At 39.5% G+C, this 20,926-nt stretch overlaps 8 protein-coding genes across 8 annotated transcripts; 3 read left to right on the top strand and 5 right to left on the bottom strand. All coding sequences in view use genetic code 12, as the record gives it.

Moving 5' to 3' along the window:
* Nucleotides 1-250: 250 nt before the first annotated feature.
* Nucleotides 251-5,537, bottom strand: I9W82_005087 (DNA-directed DNA polymerase alpha subunit; the record flags this gene model as incomplete). Its single annotated transcript, XM_067694227.1, has 3 exons — nt 251-1,317; nt 1,466-3,482; nt 3,624-5,537. The coding sequence occupies 3 exons, from the start codon at nt 5,535-5,537 to the stop codon at nt 251-253; spliced, it is 4,998 nt and encodes a 1,665-aa protein (XP_067546569.1).
* A 120-nt stretch (nt 5,538-5,657) lies between these two features.
* LHP1 (Lhp1p) lies at nt 5,658-6,560 on the bottom strand (the record flags this gene model as incomplete). The annotated part of the gene is made up of 1 exon (XM_067694226.1): nt 5,658-6,560. The coding sequence occupies one exon, from the start codon at nt 6,558-6,560 to the stop codon at nt 5,658-5,660; it is 903 nt and encodes a 300-aa protein (XP_067546568.1).
* Nucleotides 6,561-6,858: 298 nt separating this feature from the next.
* On the top strand, nt 6,859-7,647 carry I9W82_005085 (uncharacterized protein; the record flags this gene model as incomplete). Its single annotated transcript, XM_067694225.1, has 1 exon — nt 6,859-7,647. The coding sequence occupies one exon, from the start codon at nt 6,859-6,861 to the stop codon at nt 7,645-7,647; it is 789 nt and encodes a 262-aa protein (XP_067546567.1).
* Nucleotides 7,648-7,688: 41 nt separating this feature from the next.
* On the bottom strand, nt 7,689-10,607 carry IST2 (Ist2p; the record flags this gene model as incomplete). The annotated part of the gene is made up of 1 exon (XM_067694224.1): nt 7,689-10,607. The coding sequence occupies one exon, from the start codon at nt 10,605-10,607 to the stop codon at nt 7,689-7,691; it is 2,919 nt and encodes a 972-aa protein (XP_067546566.1).
* Nucleotides 10,608-12,577: 1,970 nt separating this feature from the next.
* Nucleotides 12,578-17,378, top strand: I9W82_005083 (uncharacterized protein; the record flags this gene model as incomplete). Its single annotated transcript, XM_067694223.1, has 3 exons — nt 12,578-15,319; nt 15,538-16,395; nt 16,635-17,378. The coding sequence occupies 3 exons, from the start codon at nt 12,578-12,580 to the stop codon at nt 17,376-17,378; spliced, it is 4,344 nt and encodes a 1,447-aa protein (XP_067546565.1).
* A 2-nt stretch (nt 17,379-17,380) lies between these two features.
* I9W82_005082 (uncharacterized protein) lies at nt 17,381-18,577 on the bottom strand (the record flags this gene model as incomplete). The annotated part of the gene is made up of 1 exon (XM_067694222.1): nt 17,381-18,577. One exon carries the CDS (start codon nt 18,575-18,577, stop codon nt 17,381-17,383), a length of 1,197 nt encoding a protein of 398 aa, XP_067546564.1.
* A 103-nt stretch (nt 18,578-18,680) lies between these two features.
* Nucleotides 18,681-19,180, bottom strand: I9W82_005081 (monothiol glutaredoxin; the record flags this gene model as incomplete). Its single annotated transcript, XM_067694221.1, has 2 exons — nt 18,681-19,085; nt 19,136-19,180. 2 exons carry the CDS (start codon nt 19,178-19,180, stop codon nt 18,681-18,683), a joined length of 450 nt encoding a protein of 149 aa, XP_067546563.1.
* A 590-nt stretch (nt 19,181-19,770) lies between these two features.
* PIR32 (Pir32p) lies at nt 19,771-20,874 on the top strand (the record flags this gene model as incomplete). The annotated part of the gene is made up of 1 exon (XM_067694220.1): nt 19,771-20,874. One exon carries the CDS (start codon nt 19,771-19,773, stop codon nt 20,872-20,874), a length of 1,104 nt encoding a protein of 367 aa, XP_067546562.1.
* Between the last annotated feature and the right edge of the window lie 52 nt (nt 20,875-20,926).

Below are 20,926 nucleotides of genomic sequence, written 5' to 3'. Positions count from 1 at the left end.
GATAATAAAGTATATTGCGTGGCTTTTTATATATATTTTATGCTAAAATGTAAGGGACACACAGAGGGCAAACCCTATAAACATAGCAAAAGTGTAAACAAAAGAATTTTTCTTTATTGAAACGCGTTTAATACAATTACGAAAATCGGTAATTTGTAATTCTACATGCTTTATGTATGCTCTAAAAGTGCAAATTTTATTGTACAATTCTTATGAAACACACCCTTCCAAGCACATGGTACAGCTAGTATTAAGCAGCATATTTCCATAATCCAAGCAATAATCCTGTTATACCAACTCCCAATACAGTGGAGGATGCTTTGGTCAAGTGAAGTTTATTAGAATCCTCTTCCTCTAAGCCAAACTCAGCTTGTCCTCTTGGTTTGAGATTCTTCGGGCTGCTGATACTCGAAGAAGGTGCGTTCAATTGTTTCGTCGCATTCAATATATCTTTTGGGGTCGTGTCAAGAGCAACATTCTGCACGTTTCCAAAAAAGTCAGTCAACAACACCTCATTCACATCCCTTTTGAATAAATCAGTGCGGATCCCTGTATGTGAATGAACATTTTCAAAATTGAGAACCTCAAATAGCTTATCCATTGTTTCTTTGGAATCTCTATTGATCTTTTCAAGGAAATCCAATGCAAAATAGGTGAATCGATCGATAACAGCAACACCGATATCCAAATCTGAATGATGACTATAAGAACTTTCATCGAGTCTTGATGAACCAATGCAAAGAATGTTGGGTGAATAGATATGCTCGTACATAGTGTTGGCCTGGCAGGTGTCAATCATGAAAAAGATTTCATTATACCTCTTCTTCTCATGCATTTGAGCAAATGCATCAGCAATATCATGAGCTCCAATCTCCTCGGCATCTTGAAATTTCAAAAACTCGTTACCTCCATGACCGGTCAAGTAGATGAAAATGTTTGAATTCTCATCAGTTAGTAGTCTTTTTGATCTAGGGTGTTCTGGATCCCATCTGTCTGTCAATAAGCGAACAAAGTTTTCCACTGTCACCTCGTAACCTCTATAGTCAACTTCAATACTATTTCCATACAAATCCAATGCTTGATCCATATTGTTGAAAACAGTTCCAGGAAAGGCGTTTCTTGCGTTACAAGCAACATCGTCAGAAAGCATAAGGATAATCTGCGAGTCTGGAATACCAAGCCTCTTCACAGTACGGTAGAAACTGAGGACATTTGCCATGTGTCTATAGTTGAACCAAAAACGAGATGTTGACACCAACACTGCCCAGTTGTTAGTGTGATTGGATTTGTTATGAGATTGTTCGCCAGTTTGTGATTCTTGAGAGACAGCATGCTGAAGCCAAAAGGCGAGCGGTAGGACAAGTAGGCACCAGAGTCTCATGATGGTTTGAGTAATAGGTGTTGATGGTATATTTTTTCGTGATTTTATTTTCGCGACAATTTGTTCTATTTACATGTTACATACCGTCATTCATTCTCTTTATAGCATTATTAACAACCTGAGCACATTTCATTTTTTCGTAGTCGTTATCACCAAGTCTTAAGGCAAATATGAACTTGCAGATTATTGCTTGCTTCTCATTCTTCAACACTTCAGCAATGTGCTCCTTGAACTCTTCTTTACTTATAACGACCTTCTTTCTTTGCATATAAAACGCAATTTTATGCTCCATCATGGCCATTATCCAACCAACTTGCTTCGGTGTAGCTTTCCTGGCAAAAGAGTTTCGCTTTTCAGCATAATCTAAGTGATCGCTGTACTTTTTCCGTAATTCAGCAAAAACCTCGAGTAGATTTGCACTTCTATAGATCACACTACCCAGTGTATTCAGAAAACTGTGGTGCAGTACTTCAAAAACTTTCTGCCCTTTGAACTTTGTGCGTTTTAAAATGAAATAAGAATCATACAATCCAGGTAATCCCCATGTTTTACTCGCTTCGATCATTGTCCAAGGATGCTTATTTCTAAGCATTACTTTGTCAACTATTTCTCTATCCTGGAACCAAATGGTTGGAGTCTGGTCCATCAGTGGTCGCTTGTCCAAAGTGAGTACCTCCCGTTTATGATAATCTAGAATTCTAGCTATAGCAACTTCTCTATCCTTGCTAGACAATTGCGCATGTGGCGATGGCACTACTTGCTCTAACTCATCGTCTCGCTCCAACATCTTCTTTCTTGAATTGACCAACTTCTCACCTTCTAGCGTCGGCTTGATATCGATTCCTTGTCTAGTCAATCCCACCATATCCACTATATGACAATGTGTCTTCTCCTCATGCAATCTCAACCCTCTTCCAATCATTTGTATCATCAAAGACTTTGACATTGTAGGTCTTGCCAAGATTAGTGAGTCAATGTTTGGCATATCAGTACCTTCAGTAAAGACCTGGACGTTGCATAAAACTGGAATCAATCCTCGTTTGAAATCTTCGATAATGGCTGCCCTTTCTACCTTGGAGGTTTCTCCAGTTACATACTGCGCATTAATCCCATTCGTTTGGAATAATGCACACACATCATAACAATGGTCAACTCCGACACAGAATATTAGCGTACTTTTGCATCCCACTTCCTCTTTTAATCGTAGATATGCCAAAATGATCTTTTCATTAAAATCAATCTCTTTCATGGCAGTATACAAGCTTGCAGGATCATACTCATACCTGACAGTTTTTACCAGATCTAGGTTCAATTCCACCTTGACTTCGCTGATCTTTGCGTCAGCTAGCTCTTTACTCTGAATCATGCTTTTCAATGATCTTTCATACACAACTTCATCAAAAATGTGTCCCAAGGACTGCTTGTCATGACGCATTAACGTGGCTGTAAAGCCAACCACACTTATGGTCAGGTCTTGATCCAACGCTTTGAAATGGTTCAAAACTTTTCTGTATGTGATGGCTGGAGCATGGTGACATTCGTCAATAATAATGCTCTTGAATTCCATTGGATTGAATTTTTCAAATCTTCTTCTGTTCACCAATGACGGCACTGAAGCGACTACAACATCAGCTTCAGGAGACGCTTTCAATTTCCGCATTTCAATATCAACTTTCAACCCGGGGTTCATCAGTCGTATTTTCTTGGCTGCTTGGTCAATCAATTCCTCGGTATGAGCAAGTACGAGGACCTTGTTACCTCTGTCGTTGGAAAGCGGCTTCAAGCGCGGTATCAAGTGAGAAAATACCACAGTCTTTCCACCACCTGTAGCTATCACGACGGCAGGTTTCCTCACACCACTGTCTAATTTGCTTAATACTGCTTTCACTGCATCCTCTTGGTAATCACGTAGTTGTATAGGGTTACTTGAATAGTTTAAAATTGCTTCTAAACCAGGATGAATCTTTTTCGGAACAAGGGTAGTCAAGTATTCATCAGACGCGATTGGAATTTTCAAGTCGTCGACGTGTTGAAAATGGATTATTGCTGGATGTAGGTGTCGCGTTAGCACATATTGTCTCAATCCCCTCTGTGCAAATTTCTTGAAATGGGTTAGCATAGGGATGTTTAATCCTTGTTTTTTCATGAGATCAGTATTTCAGGTGTACATTTATAGTTTCGCGTTTCGCTTCTTAGTTGCAAACAAAATGTGATACCAGTTTTAACTATTATAAATATCTACTCTACAGCGTTTATAAACATTGTGATGAAACAAGTCTGGATCACCTTCAACTTGTTCAACGTTTGTACCATCTTCGACATCAACTTGTGGTGCAGCAATTCTTAAAACAACATATGTTCCATCTTCACTAGTGAGAGACCTGCTTGGACGAATAAACAGACCAGGGTTTACTACAAGAACACCATTGACTACTTTTGCAAACACTTTCAATTCGGATGGTAATATCAACACATCTGGTAGTGAATTTCCCAACTCTGTAAGTCCCAAGTATGGTGTCTCCAATGACGAGCCACCAAGAGTGATCCCATTCAAGTCTTCTCCTGCGGCACCATTTGTAAGAAGCGACATGTCTTGCTCCTTGGTTTTGGCCACTGAGCCAGGAAAGAGAGGATAATATCGCCTTTGCTCAAATAAATGGTTAATGACTCTCTCAAATCTGTTTCCGGAGAGCTTATCATCTTGCTTGAATACCTCTTTCAAGTCTTTGAAAAGATCAAGGTTGGAAGATCCAATTAGAACCTCATTTATGGCAAAACTTGAAGGGTTTGGGAAAATTTTAACATTTTTTGGAAGTTGAAATTTCTTTCTATCAAATGAATCTTGTGGGTATGAACAGTGATTAACACAACTGTCCTTCAATGAAGGGAATAATACAACTTGGATTTTTGAGTCGATCTTTTTCAAAATGGGAGTGATCAATAACCTAAACGCATCATCAAGATTCTTCGGCTGGTGAGCTTTTAAGAAGTCAAATTTACCTTCCTCAACCTCTTTATTTGACAAGTCAATAAACGGACCATTCAATATAAATACATTTGGTAGAATTTCATTGTTGATTTTATCAACCAAGTTTTCCAATTTGGAATAGTCAAATTTATTCAGATTCGAATAGGGACCGGATGCAACCACAATTTTGATACCTTGTCCACCTTGTAGTTGGTTATACTCTTCCAACTCTGATCTACTGGAAACAGGAGTTCCTAATTGTGGTAATGGCATGACTTCTTCCACTGCAAAATGCTTTCCTGTCGGGTTTCTTCCTTTCAAAACAACAATTTGGCCGGGAAAGAATGAGAAACCAGACAACTTACTCAAATCAAGAGGAACTCTTTGACCGATACCTGATAATCTAGAAGTTTCCAAAAATAAGGAATTACTGTTTAAGCCTTCGTTGTTGTAACTAGGCGAATCAGGTACAACCCTTCCACAACACAAGATATCAAATTGTGAGCTCACACATGGATTGCCAAATTGGTGATCTGATTTATTGTGCTCTTGGTATAATTGAGCAACGCTATCAATCTGTTCATCAAGAACATCTGCACTTTCAAGTAGTTTCATCTGCATGGTACGAAACTTGAACTTGGTAGGGTCAAAATTGGCCGTCAACTTAATGGGGTTGCTGGTACTTTCCTTGCTCAAGTTATTGTCAATCTCGACGTTTGGGTTCAATGTTTCTAACAATGTGTGTGATTCTACCAGTGGTTTCACGGGTGACGTGGTAAAAGTGTTATTGGCACTCTCGAACTTAGCTGGAGATGACAAATCCGCCTCGGACAGATCGAATTTTCTCTTCTTTGCGTGGGGTGTGGCAGGGCTGTTGTGTACCGGTCTTTTCGATATTGGTTTCCTCGCAGAGCCATCCTTGATTACATGGGCACTTTTTGGAGTCAACTTGTTATTTGCCAATTTCTTCTGTAAATACTCATGAAACTGGATCAATGTTGTCATGTTTAGCTCTAAATCTTGTTGCACTTCAGCTACATTGTAAGATTCCCATTCTAGGAAAAGATTTTCAAGGTCAACATTAAATATTTGGATAAGGGAATTTAATTTTTCATACTCATCGTCGGTGAGGTTTGTGGATGGGCCAAATTTCTTTGCCACCTGGTTTTTAAAAGTCTCTTCCACCATGTTTGATTACGAGTTGTGATGTTTGTTTACAGAAAAGTTGGAAAATTGAAAAATAAATTTTAGACGCGTTTGGATTCTGGTAGCACCTACATTATATTATACAAACTGTTTTATACAAAATTACTCGTCCTTAGAAGCCTCTGGTGCTTCGTTAGCTGTAGTGTCCTTTGTGACACTAGAGTCCTCTGACTTTGATTCTCTTGATTCCTTAACTTCATCTCCTTCAGAGCTCTTTTCATCCTCCACGGCACTTTCTGGGATAGGTTCCTTTTCAGAGTCATCACCCTTCTTACGATCAAATTTTTTACCCTTGCCGCCCTTTTGCTTCTTACCCTTGTTGTTTTCATTGAAACTGTTACGCCTCTTTGTAACCTCGTTTTGTCCAAATCTTTTACCACTCTCTCTCATTTCTTGGAAAGTCAACAACGACATTTTCTTTAAAAGATTCTTTTTGTCAGCTTCTTGTGCAGCCTCTTTAGAAAGGATACCTTGGTCATATGAAATTTCAACATCTTTAACCAAGTACTGAGCATCTTGTTCATTAGTCAATTCGACATCAACAACACCGAAAAACTCCTTCTTTAATTTGCTCTTGATTCTACGTACAGAATTAACGGCTTTTTCTTTGGGTAAGTTTGGTGCAATTTTTTCCTCAAACCAAGCTTCAACTTGTTCTTGAGTCAAATCATGAGGGAATCCTTCAATATGTACTGTGTTTCTCTTTTTGGTGTTTTTGATCTCGTTGAAATCCTTCAATGGATCCTTTCTTTTAATCATGTCATTGTTGGCAGACAATTCCAACTTCTCACTTGATTTCAAAGCTTCAATGACTTTCTCTTCTGGTCTGTACTGCTTCATTCTTCCAAAAGTCAAGATTGTTTTCAATTCCACCCATCCATCATTTGCTTCGTAAATTTTCCATAAGAATTTGTCTTGTTGTAAATTGGAATCGGAAAAGTAGAACTCAACTTGTTTCCTCACTTTATCTTCAAAGTCATCTCCTTGGTAGACAAATTCAGTCATGGTTAAAGAGTAGACTGCAAGGTATAAATCGAAGGGATTTTTCTTTTCTTTTTTTTTTTTTTTTTTCCATTCTTGGACATCTCTTCGCAAAGGTGCAAAAATTGAGTGGATGTCTATTGTAGCTGTGTTTCAAAGGAGGCTCGAGAGTGTGTAGAGAAGTATTCGAGAGGATAGAAAGTAGAATCACATTGTAAGCTCCCTTTCTTTATTACATAGATGCCCTTTTGCAACATCACCCTCTACTCTTCTTTAGTCTTAGCGCATAAGTATTTTTTTTTTCCATCCCATGTCATTCATCATGAGATTCTTCTTGAAACCACCTTCAAGTATAGCCAGAGTTCGTCTTCGCTCGATGTCATCCATGTCTTTCCCTCAACCTACAGAGTCCAGAGCTAAAGAGCTCGCTGAAAACTACAATGCCATACTTGCTAAAGTCCACGCGTTGAACCCAAGGACAAGATTAGTTGCAGTTTCAAAATTCAAACCAGCATCCGATATAATGGCCTTGTACTCTATTGGAGTACGGCACTTTGGAGAAAACTATGTTCAGGAACTAGTTGCAAAGTCTGAACAGTTGCCCAAGGATATTTGTTGGCATTTCATTGGAGGTCTACAGCTGGGTAAATGCAAAGACCTTAGTAATAAAGTTTCCAATTTATGGGCAGTGGAGACAGTTGATAGTTTAAAAAAGTGCAAGCAGTTGAATAATGCAAGAGAGAGAAAAGAAGGTGATGTGATTAATGTGTACCTTCAAGTAAACACGTCTGGTGAGGAGCAAAAATCGGGATTTTTGGAAATGTCCGACTTGGAAGAAACGATTAAATATATTCAAAGCGACGAATGTAAAAAATTGAAACTTGTTGGATTGATGACTATAGGCTCCATTACCGAATCTAAAGCTGAGCATGAAGAGAACCATGATTTTACAAAATTGGTGGAGTGGAAAAAAGTCTTGGATGAAAAGTATCAACTAGACCTTGAGTTGAGTATGGGAATGAGTAGCGACTTTGAACAAGCCATCAAACAAGGCAGTTCGTGTGTAAGAGTCGGGTCATCTATATTTGGTGCTAGGCCACCAAGAGTGTAACTGTAAATAGTAAAAAAAAAAAAACAACAATGTTGATAAAACTATATCTTATTTAACAACTTTTTCAAACCAGATCTCTTACGCTTGGGTCCCTTTGAATCGGATTCAGAGTTTTTACTCGAACTTTCATCATCTTCTGCACCATTCAGCTTCTCTTGCTTTGACTTTGAACTCTTGTTGGAGGACTTTTCCTTTTCCTTTTCCTTCTCCTTCTCCACTTGGTTGTCATGATTACCATTGTATTTGTCATCTCCAGCGGCCAAAGCTTTTCTTTGCTCTGTAGCTGGAGCGTTGCTATTCTTTATTCCTGGTTTATTTTCCTTTGCTGGTGCTGGGTCTGTATCAAAGTGCTGTTGACGCTCCTTCTCCTTATCGGCGTTGGATGGTGGTGCAGCTGCTGCAGTTGCAAGACCGGCACCTCCAGGAGCACGAGCTCCAGCTTTTGCTGCAGGTTCAGAGTGTGTTGTATACTTGTCTGTGTTGACCGCTGCCGACTTGTCATTTGGTGCTGGAGGAATCTGGCTGGAACCGTGAATCAACTCGTTAGTGTTGGTGACTTTATCATCCTTATCATTGCTCTTGTCCCCAGCATGAGTATTATCATCAATTGTACTGTAATGACTCTTGCTATTTGGATCCGATTTGGCTTCAATAATGGTGTCATTTTCCTCTTTGTCTCGACTCAATCTGTCATATTCAGCAGCGGCTTTTGGATCCTCTAACTTTCTCTGCTCCAACTTGGCCAATTCCGCCTGTCTTTCTCTCAAAAGCCTTTCCTTTTCAGCAATTACGCGAGCTTGTTCTGAACGAGAATGAACAGTTGTTTCGGCTGCTTGAGAAGATGTGGAATAGCCCTGTTTCTTTGATGGGACCTTTTCAGAACTAACATCATCAACTGGCTCCACAGCAGTTGGAGGGGTAAATTCCAACGCTGATTGAACTGTGAATTCTTTCCATGCGGGGATACTTGCCACCTTGATAGTTGGTTTGACATGTTTAGAATAGTGATCATGTCTTAACTTAATATCATTATCAATAAAGTCGTTTTCCCACTCAACACCACTCTTGAACAACTCACTCAAGTTGTACAACACATAACTCAAAAAAAGGAAAGCATGCTCTGAAAACAACATTAACAAAACCAACTTGGCTGAGGATGAGATATTGGTACTAGCATTATCGAAAGCAAATTGTCCCATTGTCTTTGGAGGGGCAGTTCCATGACGATAGAATGCTGTAACCACTGGCGAAACAATTGATCCTAACCATGTCAACAAAAACAACGCCCAGTTCCATGGATGGATAGAGTCTACTCTCTTTGGAACTGGTGGTTTAAAGTAATTTCCATTGAACAACTTGAAATGGTCCAACTTGAAGAAAATGACAGCGAAAATCAATGAAACTAAAGGTGCCAATGGCCACACTGGACCAAACAAGATTAAATAACCATATTGCAACACAACACTTCTAAAGTCGTCATCAACAACATATTCAGGCAAGTCCAATGAAACTCGAACATTTTTCAACCAGCCAGCTTCATATGGATCATCAGCACTAGTTTTCAATTGGGGCTTCTTTTGGATCTTTGCTTGATACAATTTAATCGCTTTTGTGATTAATAATGGCAAAACATACTTCAAAAAGCCTTGCAAGACTTGGTTGGTGACAACAAAGTAGAAAAATTGCGCATTCAATCTTCCTTGATTGATTTTAAACTCCTTTTGAGATTTCAACTTGGTCAAATATTTTGCATAAAATCTATTTTCACCAACATAGGTTGAAATTGTGGTTTGAATATCTCCTAAGTGAGGACCAACCAAATGAGCAAAAGGTAAATACAAGAACGAAGTTATAAGCAATGGAGCATAACTGGTTAAAAAGTTTAAAACATAAGTCTTGATCAATACCGATTGGTTTTCACTAACTTGAGTGTCGTGACCTTCCAATTTGATTACAACACCTGTAACAAGATTGTAAATAATGGTCAAAATCGGAACAAAAACTGAAATCAAAATCGTAGGCAACAACGTCAAATAAGACTTTCCAGGTCCATCATAAAGATCCGTCAAGAATATCTCAATAAAGAAACATCCCAACTGGTAACTAATCAATACCGCAGCAAAGCCCAAAGCAATTGGAATGAAAAGCAATTGTTTGACAAATCTAAATCCTTCAGCATTATTCTTATGCAAGTATCCAGATTGAGCCTCGTACTTCTCATTTATTTCAGCCAATTCCAAACTATGTTCTTCAACAAGATGTGAGTTTTGCACTCCCCATAAGTTCACCAAATATTGTTGTTTTCTGTGCCAAAACGCCAAGAACAAAGTACCCCAAAGTAAATTGATAAAAGTGTAGCTCAAGGAATAAGTTCCTGTTTTCTTAAAGTATTGAAACACGCCCAATACTGATAAACCAAATAACCAGTAGATATAGTGCTTAAAGAATTCAAAGTAAAGGGCAATTTGGACCCCATATGTTCTCCTAATTTGGTTTGCAGACAATTCCGGTCTAGCAAAGGTGTCCTTTAAATCTTCAACAAGTCTACTCTCGTCGAAAGCACTGGTGATGGGGACAATATTGACAACATCTTGATAAGGTGCTTCTCCAGGAACAATTCCGCACCCTCCAAGCTTCTTGCTGCTAGTCAAGTATTGATAAATGATTCTAAATCTTGAACTCAATGCGTCATTCTTTGCAGTCACTCCAAACTCATAGTTCTTAATCAAATCCTTTTCAGCTTCCTCGATGAATTTGTATGGTGACAATTTAACAAAAATTAACAAGTGTGTAGGATCACCTGGTCTAATTGTAGCTGAAAACCCCTTGTCATACAAATACTCGACAAAATTGTACAATGCCTTTTCGGTTTGCGAGTTTACCTTCTTGGTCTTTTCATCAATTGGATAATTGTATGCAATGTAGAAATCAGGATCCAATTCCTGAATTGGTTGAGTCATGGCTGGTATAAGGTGAACACTCAATTGATGAAATTTAAAAAAAAAAAGAACCAGCAATTGAATATATATATATGTGTTGGATAGCAACGGAAGAAAAAATTAAAAGAGGACAATAAGTAAATGTGTAAATTATGTAAAATTTCATGATGCTCACTCTCTCTCGTTTTTGTGTTGAAATAGAAAGAAAATGGTCCTATTTGGTATTGAAAAAGATCTTGAAAGTGGGTATACAAAGAGAGAACATTGCGTGAAGAGTGTGAGCCAGTGCAGCTTGTACTTGGAACCTTTCTAGCTGCTTCTACCTCTCCAGAGTTACTCGCTCTTCTGGCATACCTTGCTGGATATGCCGGAGCTGGCACTAAAAGTATCTTTGCAGTCGAAAATTTTTCATGACGTCACTAATCTCTTTTACGTCTTCCCACCTCGCAATATCGTCCATTGTTACGTGTGCGGTGTGACGTTTGTCAATTCGTAACACTTTCAACTTGTAAATGGCTGTGTTGACTATTAGACAAGTTTTGTGTCATAAACATTGTTGCGACATTCATTGTCCCATTTTTTTACGTTTGCTATTCCTCGGTTTATTGACCAGGTAAGAGAGAATCTTGTAATGCATGTAGCGGCGAAAGACAAGACTCCACGTCACTTGTAAAGAGTTAAAGAGAAACAAATGTTCAGGAAAAAGCAATGGACCAAATTTGTGTTGTATCGTGACAAGGTAGCGAATACTGTGGCGTGACGTGACGTATAAAATAAAACTTTACTGATTTTTTTTTTTTTTTGCCTCCTCTAAGCACAACTATTCTACTCAGCTCCCAACACATCCATCAAACAAATCAATCATGAGTTCATCATAGTCCAGAGTAATAAACATAAATGAGGAATAAGCAGAGGAGTCTGAGAATGCCTTCACTCTATAATTAGAGAATATACAAACAACAGCACTTTAAATTGGTAAGTATTTCTCCAATCCACTCAAAATTACGTGATCCCTCACCCTAGGTTCGTCCACTACCTCGCTACCCTCGTCAATTATTTGGTATAATCAACCTTTCACATGTTTCTTATAAGCATCATACGTCATTTCAAATTCTATACAGCATGATTAATCTTTTATCCAAGAAATGGTCCCGAATTCCATATCATCTTAAGTCTTTTTGCCGCTCCATTTATGAATAGTTCCTTCACAACCTATGTCATATTCCGTATCTTCGTTGCTCCGCTTTAGAGTTGTTTTTTATGGACTTTTTTGATGTTTCTTTTTTTTTCCTTTTCATTCTTTGACCGTATTAACCTTCGTTTTTCTAGGATTCTTGTCTTTTATCTCTCTACTTAACCAAAAGGGAAAGAAAAAGATGAAAAAGTTATAAGAAAGAACTTTATCCACCACTCCTCCATTTGGGCATAACAGACTCCCTTGTTTTCATTTAACTCTGGTCTAGGATGAAATTGAGATTGATTGCTAACACTTTTTATAGTTTTAGTATAGTTTAAACTAATATATAAACATATTGATATAGCTTCATTTGGATTGTAAGGTTTTAGGTAACACTTGATCATTCACTTTGTAACAATTTGTCAAATTATGTTTTTGCATCAAAATCGTACAAAAAGTCTACTTGCAATGTCCATTGACGTGTAGATATTGAGTGGGCTAACTGTCAAAGCTGTAAAAGAAGATGTTCTTGACTACTTCTTCACCTATCCGCATCAGGCAGTCACTGAGTATCATTAGGGCATGTATTTATTTTTGGATTGAGTTAAGGGGGGGTCAGAAGCAAGTCACATGCGTCTTGGAAGTGTAGCCGACGGTAGTGTACTCATTTACAAAAACAACCAAATTCCAAAGTTTGTCGGATCCGGCACTCTCGCTTTCTCTCACTTAAGGCTTATTCAATTCAATTAGTGATTCGACACCAATTGCCGCAATTCAACTCACAGAATATAGCCAATACCAGTAATTGCTAGATATGACCGACCCAAAACCGCCTTTCACTGTCAAGGCTATATACCAGTATTCGTCCGATGTTGAAGACGATTTGAACTTCGAAGTTGGTCAAGTTATTACCGTGCAGGCCATTGAGAATGAGGAATGGTGGTTTGGCGAATACGACAACAAAGAGGGAATATTCCCAAAGAACTTTTTTGAAGTATTACAGCCTCCCGCTATTCCCGTCTCGAATAGGCCAATCAAGAAGCAAGAACCTGTTACAGAACCAATTGAGCATGCTGATGATAAGGTTACTGATGCTCCACACTCGTCACCACCGAAATTGAGTTCACTGCCTCCACCAACTAGTCCCGCCGGCAAAGTGCCTCTCCCACAGACATTTTCAAAACCAAAGGATCCATATAGTATCAAGAAACAATTTGTTGCTGCTCCTACATCCACTTACGTTCCCAAGATTCAACCAAGAGACGAGTCAAATTTGGTGGCACATCCTGTCCACGAAACCAAGCATCTGGAGGATGTTGTCAAGAGTACTTCTCAAGGAGAGCACAATGACGATGAAGATGCTGGACCCAAGATTTCCTTGAAAGAGCGGATTGCGTTGCTTCAAAAGAAACAACAAGAGGAAGCCGAGCGTGAAGCTGCTGCGTTGAAAAGAAAAGAAGAAAAGAAGAAAAAGCAAGCCGAAGAGCGGGAAAGGGTAAAGCATTTGAGAGAGCAGAAAAGTGGGGAACAACATATTGCACCACCTGAAGAGAGTGAACTCTCTGCTCCGGGAGAACCAAGTGAAAAGTTGCATTCTCACAATGAAGGACAGGAGGCCAAACTAGGCGATCACGAAGAAGATGAAGTTGAGTCAGATGCTGTTGTTGATCACACACACACCCCGGAGGTCGAAGATGTGGAAGGCGAAGAGGAACAAGAAGAAAAAGAGAAGGAGGAGGAGGAAGAGGAAGAGGAAGAGGATGAAGAAATGAAAAGACAAAAGCTTGTTGAAAGGATGTCAAGGATTTCTGGAGGAAGGAACATGTTTGGAATGATGGGAATGGCCACCCCATTTGGGGCTCCAGGGGCAGCACAAGCAACTAAGAATCCAAAGGATGCGAAAACGGAAGTAGATGCAACCGATTCTGATAGCAGGCGTAGAAACTCAACTAAGGCTGCAGAATTGACTGCACCGGAGCCACCCATGTCGGCCCCGCTGGTCCCAACAAGAGTAACCCACGAAAGCTCTTCTATGGCAGAAGACGACGAACCGTCGGATTCTGATCAAGCGGAGTTTATAACCCAAAAGGATATTGACAAACAGGAGCACGATGGTGACGATAGGACTCATGATGGGCATGAGAATACAATTTCGATTCAAAAGCATCGCCCATTGGAAGGTGAAGGTACTGGTTATGAAGCTGATGAAGATTTGGATGCGCCATCATCACCAACCAGACCAGTTGATGTCGAAGTTCCCCCACCTATACCACAGAGACACGCACTGGAAAAGGAAATTAAATCTGACCGTCGCAGATCACACCCTCCACCACCACCTCCACCTGTCGATGCTTCACCACCACCACCACCACCGCCACTTGTTCATGCTTCACCATCTCAGCAACCACCACGTATCCCAGTCTCACCATCACTGTTAGCTAACGTCGAAGAAAGGGGTCACATTGATAGCAGCTCCGAAGATGAACAGGATGATGATGATGCGTTCAAGCTGGTTGAAAACTCTCCGCAACACACAGCACCTCCTCGCGCACACACAATTGCCTTTTCAAACCCACCGATTCCGGGGCACCCACCACCAATTCCCGAGGTAGGTCCGCCACCTCCTTCAGTCCCCATTGGCCGAGCTCCAGCAAGAGCAAGTACTGAGGTTCCTCCTTTGATGCACACATCAACTGGTGCATCTGTGGGGTCAAGAAAGTCAACTGAATCGGTTTCAAGATCAAGGTCACTCAAGGGAATTGGTGGAGATCAAAATGAGGCTGAGGTTACACTGAAGCAGTTGGAAATAGAAATTGCCAATATCAAATCAACATCCACGTGGTGGTTAAACAAGGATTTGCCAGAATCGTTGGTGTCGAGAATTGGGGTGGACTTGATTTATGAGGTCGACACAAATAAAATTAAAAAACGTGGTGGTAGAGTTACTGTATTCCATGATTATTATGTGCTTTTTTATGATTTATCACAATTGATTTTTGAATTGGAGTTTGAAGAAAGTGATCCTAAAAGCACAGTTCGCTTGGCCAATCTGTTTACAAAACCGGCTCCTCCAATCAAAAAGGACGTTTTGGAGAATAATCATCGTCAATTAGGTAGTGAAATTGTCAACATAGCTGCTCATTACCTTGGCTCTAAATTAGATGGCAATTTGATCACTCGCGTCTTCCAAAGCTCGCAATTGAAGCACAAGTTGTTACCTCCAATTGGAAACAAATCGTATGGAGTTACAATCTACAAGAACTTCAACAATTCGAATGTGTCCAAAATTGATGACATTAAAGCTGGTGATATTTTGTGGATCAAGAATGGCAAGTTTAGTACACACAAAACTATCATTGGTAGCAAGTCAGTGACTGTTGGTGAAGGGCTGGATAACAATCCATTAGCAGCTGTCATTTATGACTACAACCCAGACAAAGAGAAATTTAAAGTTGTTGAACAAGATGCTTCAGGCCATGTTAAGAAGGAATCGTACAAGATTGGTGAGTTCAAGAGTGGAAGAATCAGAGTTTTTAGGCCAGTAGGTAGAGATTATGTATGGTAAATTTATAGTTTAGCTTTAAGAATCTATTTTCTATGAAACTTTTTGCGCTTCAAAAAAAAAAAAGAAAATCAAAAAAGCACCACGGAAAGTCATAAATGTCTTTGAAAGTAAATGGCACCAGGTCACACCTGACGAACCCGACAGCGCCCTCAAGCTCCTCTACGATTCAAATATCGGGTCCGACTCTAGCTTCATCTAAACCCACAAAGTTATTCAATTACCACCATGAGACATCGATCACATCACTAGACTTTGACGATAGTGGCCAGTATCTCATCTCGGCTGGGGTTGATAAATCAATACAATTGTACGATTGTCATAAAGGAGTACACTATAAGGATATACAGTCACAGAAATATGGTGCCCATTCTGCCAGGTTCACTCATGAGGGGCTCAATTGTTTATACGCATCAACGCCTGATGCAGTAGACGCAACTGAAGGAAAAACTGATGATACAGTGAGATACCTTTCTTTATCTACAAATCAGTATATTCGCTACTTTAAAGGCCACAAGGCTCAGGTATCAAACATTGAAGTCAACCCAGTGCTGAATACATTTTGCAGTTCAAGTTATGATGGAACGGTCAAGTTTTGGGACTTGAAGTCCTCATCGGCCACTGGTAGTCTATCCATGGGACAGAATACCGTTTGCGGTTTTGACCCACAAGGAATTATTGTTGGAATAGGGAAGCACTCAAATGGATCTCAAAGTGGTACCGTTGGCTTATACGACCTAAAGACATTTGATAAAGGTCCATTTGCGGAAATATCGATTCCTTGTCTACAGAACCAATTGTGGAACAAGTTGGAGTTTTCCAACAATGGCAAGCTCATATTAATCTCCACAGATTCACGTGAGCATTACATCTTGGATGCATTTCTGGGAAAATTGTTGGCAATTGTACGGTTAACCTATAGAAATGATCCGCAATGGATGTCAACAGAATACCCTTATGATGGATGTTGCTCCTTCACTCCTTGTGGAAAATTCTTGCTCGTAGGTAACCCCAAATCGATTATCCACATCTTTGATTTAAGCGATTTGAAACCAGATGCTGAGCGGCCGGTAACATTGTCAAGATCCAGTGATATCTTGAAAACAAATCAGGTCCCAAAGATTATCAAATGCAATCCGAAGTTGTTTATTTTTGCAACCGCAGATACTACAGTGAAGTTGTGGCAGCCGGAATAAAAAGATACAGAGAAAAGAAAAAAAATAGAGAAAAGTAAATAGACTCAATACACATGAGTTTGATTCAAAAGTTTTTAAATAGGGCTGGGGAAGGCGTAGCAAGATGTACGAAGGTCCCTGAATCTGTACACTTTTCTTCCATTAAATCGAGATACGATCTTGTCAAGGCTGAGCCAGTGCGGTTTCCACAACTCAAAATACTTCAACCCTTCCAAACACTGGCTTTTCCCAAAGATCGTTCTGAAATAAGAGGAGTCGATAATGTTGTACACCAGCAGTTTCAAAGACAATACAAACTAAAGGTGTTCCCCCCAGTTATGAGAAACCAGTTTTTATCAGTTCAATTCTTTCCACGAGATCATCCCCTTTGTAATTTCAGAAAATCCAACATCTCACTTGTGTTTAATATGCATCAGATACCAATGTTGAATGATAGAAACTTGGAACTGGGTTTTAAAAGCAGACCTAAATACAAGGATCTACAATTTTACACCAGTAAGCCGCTGCCGATGCAATCAGCATGTGGAAGAACCAAGTCAAAAAAGAAGTTTAGAGAGTTACTCATTAGCTCATTGAGTCTGTTCTCAAGTCACTCAAAAAGAGACCGCTTATATGGAATCTTTGTCTTTCATGTTGCCAAAGTACCTGTTAATCAAACACAATACGATGTGATAGCGAGAGATTTGGAGAAAATGTGTGCTGAAGTGCTAAATAATGAAAAGATATGGATGAATTTAAAGAGAGGTAACAAGTCTAAAGGTAAACCAATGAAAAACGTACAGTACAGCTATGGAGTAAAGGGCCTTGTTGATCGAAGGATACGTTTCCCTTTCTTGAAGAAGTTTAACAGTAAATGAGGCTAACATATGTGTGCCCATGATGGCATCTCCGTTTCAAAGACATTCTCGTCATATTCGAAACGTAATGCATGCAAGTAAATTGATGAGTTTGCAACATAGTCCACATCAAACAATGGTCTTTTGCATTCCGCGCATACTTCCGACTTTCGTAATTTTAAATCCACTGAATGGGTTTGCTTGAGATGTAGGAGCTGCTTCTGTATACTTGAGTCACCCCAATTTATCACTTTCAACAAGTTGATACTACTTGGGGTGCTCTCCTGACTTCCTGTTCTAAATTCTGGATATGCTTGAAACAACCTATCATACAAGGCTATTTCCAATTTTGATTTTGCAAAATAGGTCTTGGATGCCTCGCTTGGATTATAAAAGTGGTCGTTGGATATCGGATATCCCAAGTTTCTTAAATGAATTCTAATTTGATGGAATTTTCCCGATATTGGTTGGCATTCGACAATGCTTTCGTCCAGCTCTTTACTATAGACCAATCTTTGAAACACCGTTGTTGTATCTGCTTGTAGATTCTCTAAATCTCCAGGTTGTAAATACCCATTCATGTTGACTGCAAATATAGGGCACTTGTAAATTCTCTCGCCAGAAGGGAACTCACCTTTTACCCTCGCCAAGTACACCTTCTTCACTCTATTCCTCTTATCTTGAAGCAAGTTCAGAAATTTAATTGCCGAATCTTTACTTTTGCAGAGTATTAGCACCCCACTGGTCACTTTATCCAAACGATGACAAGTCCAAACTGAATCAAACCCATACATTTCCTTTACAATCTCCGAGAGACTATTCCGCATGTAATTTCCAGAAGGATGGGTTGGAACACCAGCTGGTTTGTTGACAACTAGAATTTCATCATTTTCGAAAACAATTGGAATATCTTGCCAGGGTATGGCTGGTTCGTGTTTATGCTTTAAATGGTGGACAACATCTTTGCTCTCCACTTTTCTCAGTGATAGAATATCCCATCCTGTTATTGTCTTGCTCGGTAGAGATGTTCCCACATTGTTCACAATATAGAGTTTGCCTTCTTGTATATCGTTAATGACACCTTCCATAGGCTCTCCAAAGTCGTTAGTGTAAGTTTCAATCAAAGTTCGTCCCACCCATCTTTGCTTGACATGCGTTTGGTAGTTGACATAGTACGGTAGGACTTTCCTCAATCCATTCTCAAATATGTATTTTGGCATACCACGAGTTGTAGAGTTTATCTGTTTTGCGCTCATCTTGGTAGCGAGATGACTTACAGACAGACAGACAGACACACTCAGAAAACTCTTTATATACATTAATCTACTTTCTATTTGGTTTAACGTCAGCACTTTCAACATCATTCTTCTCTTCAGGGATCAATGCGCCTTCCTTTTCCAAGAAATCAGCCAATTCCCCACTTTGAGCCATGCTCATAATGATATCACACCCACCAACAAACTCTCCATTCACATATAGTTGTGGTATAGTTGGCCATGAGCTAAATTCCTTTATTCCATCTCTCAACTCCGGGTCTTCCAACACATTATAAGCAGCAAATTTTGATGGATCCACTCCTTGTTGTCCCAAGGTTTGAATCGTGGCTCTTGAAAATCCACATTGAGGAAACTCTGGAGTACCTTTCATGAATAGCACAACGGGGGTGGCTTTGATTGCTCCTGATATGGCATCTCTAATTTCAGTGGAGATGAATCTGGTTTGGAGATTCTAAATGAGTTAGTAACTGGTAACAATAGTCTCTTTCTTTAAGTACATACTATTCTAGGAGTAAACCTGGTATTAAAAACAGCTCTTCTAAACATATTTGAGTGTAGGGAGTACAGAGAAAGGGGGTTGATGACTGATGTAATGGTATATAAATTCTTTTCTCTAAAACTGTGTCGTGTATTGGCTAAAACACGTTTGTAAGCAAAATTTGGTGTTGTCTCATTCGACTAGAGCACATCAGGGGTGGGGGAAAGTAATGACTACACATATATACTTAAGCATGGTTGTTGAAGGAGATGCTCTTTATGAGCAGGGCCCTTAAGCTAACTGAAAAGGTTGCTGCTGGTTTAAATCAACCATGTTAGGACCGTATTTGAACACATGAGAGGTTACATACTATTATTGATAACCTGCCATAGAGGGTGAGGGTTCCCTACTCACTAGATAGATGTCGCTTCTACTGCCGCCACCCCACCCTTGTGATTGATGTTTATGGTTGGTGTGTTTCAACGCCACCCAAATTGGCTGTCTGAAAGGTAGCGCGCATTACAGGAAAAGTTTGTGTACGCATAACTTTTTTTGCAACAATCTGTGGCACTATAAATTAGAAGGCATTTACAGAAATTTGACAACACTTATCCACCACTTTCTTCTTCATCCACTGTTCATCTTTTTTACAATGTTAATGCCACGCTTACTAGCATCTTTTGCCACCATCAACTTGATTCAAGCTTACTACATCCCTGCTACTGGAGAAGATTGGTCAAAGTACAAACCAAGTTGTGATTATTTACCAGAAAGTTTTACCACTTTGCCTTTCAAATTTGGTATCGTTGTCAACCCTTACATTGTTAATACTGAAGGCGAGTTATTGGAACCTGAGGTTAAATCAATCGAGAGAAGTATCACTACCAGCTTTGTTACATCTGTTATCACTCCAGCACCTAAAGAAACCAAGACTAAGGATATTATTGTTCAAATTACTGATGGTCAAGTTCAAAAAGTGAATGAAGAGTTGTGTGATCATGAGGATAAGAAAAAGTTGGGTTGGGAAAAGGAAGAGGATTATCATGACCACAAATATGACAATGAAGTTGGTGACAAACATTTTGATGGTAAGTTTGATAAGCAGTTTGAGGAGAAAGATTTCGAAACAGTATTATCAGAGAGAGATGAGTTGGATGAAGCTGATGTGGGAGGAGATATCAAGGATAAACCATTTGACGAGCATTCAAAGCATTACAAAGGAAAACACGGATTGAAAGATGATGACTTGGACTTTGAAAAGGAATACTACAACGAACATGAGAGATCAAAGGAGGAGCATCATCAAGAATCATATGCTGAACATAGAGATTTCAAAGAGCGTGGTGGTCATGAACAACACAACCATAAAGGTGGCCACGATGAAAAAGATCATAAAGAAGTCCACCACCACCACCACCATGATGATGATGATGATGAATTTGCCTCACCAGTGTATTCGGTTGCTTGTTATACCAATGCTACATTACGTATGACGTTACAAGATTCCATTTTGCGTGATTCCGATGATAGAATTGGATGTATTGTGTCTGGTCACCAATTTCAATTTGATGGTCCTACTCCTCAACATGGTGCTGTTTTTGCTGCAGGTTGGTCAGTTACTAAAGATGGTCAATTGGCTTTAGGAAACTCCACCAAATTCTACCAATACGCTTCTGGTCACTTTTACAATTTGTATGACCAATCCATTGGATTCCAATGTCATCCAGTCACTTTGGATGTGGTTGAGTTGATTGACTGTTGATAAACAGTCCTACCAATTTTTGTCTATTCTTTTTTTTTACTTTTTATCTAGT

This window comes from Candida metapsilosis (genome assembly GCF_017655625.1).
Source record: "Candida metapsilosis strain BP57 chromosome Unknown scaffold7, whole genome shotgun sequence".
Classification (NCBI taxonomy): Eukaryota; Fungi; Ascomycota; class Pichiomycetes; order Serinales; family Debaryomycetaceae; genus Lodderomyces; species Lodderomyces metapsilosis.
This window is presented reverse-complemented; position numbering and strand designations above follow the sequence as displayed.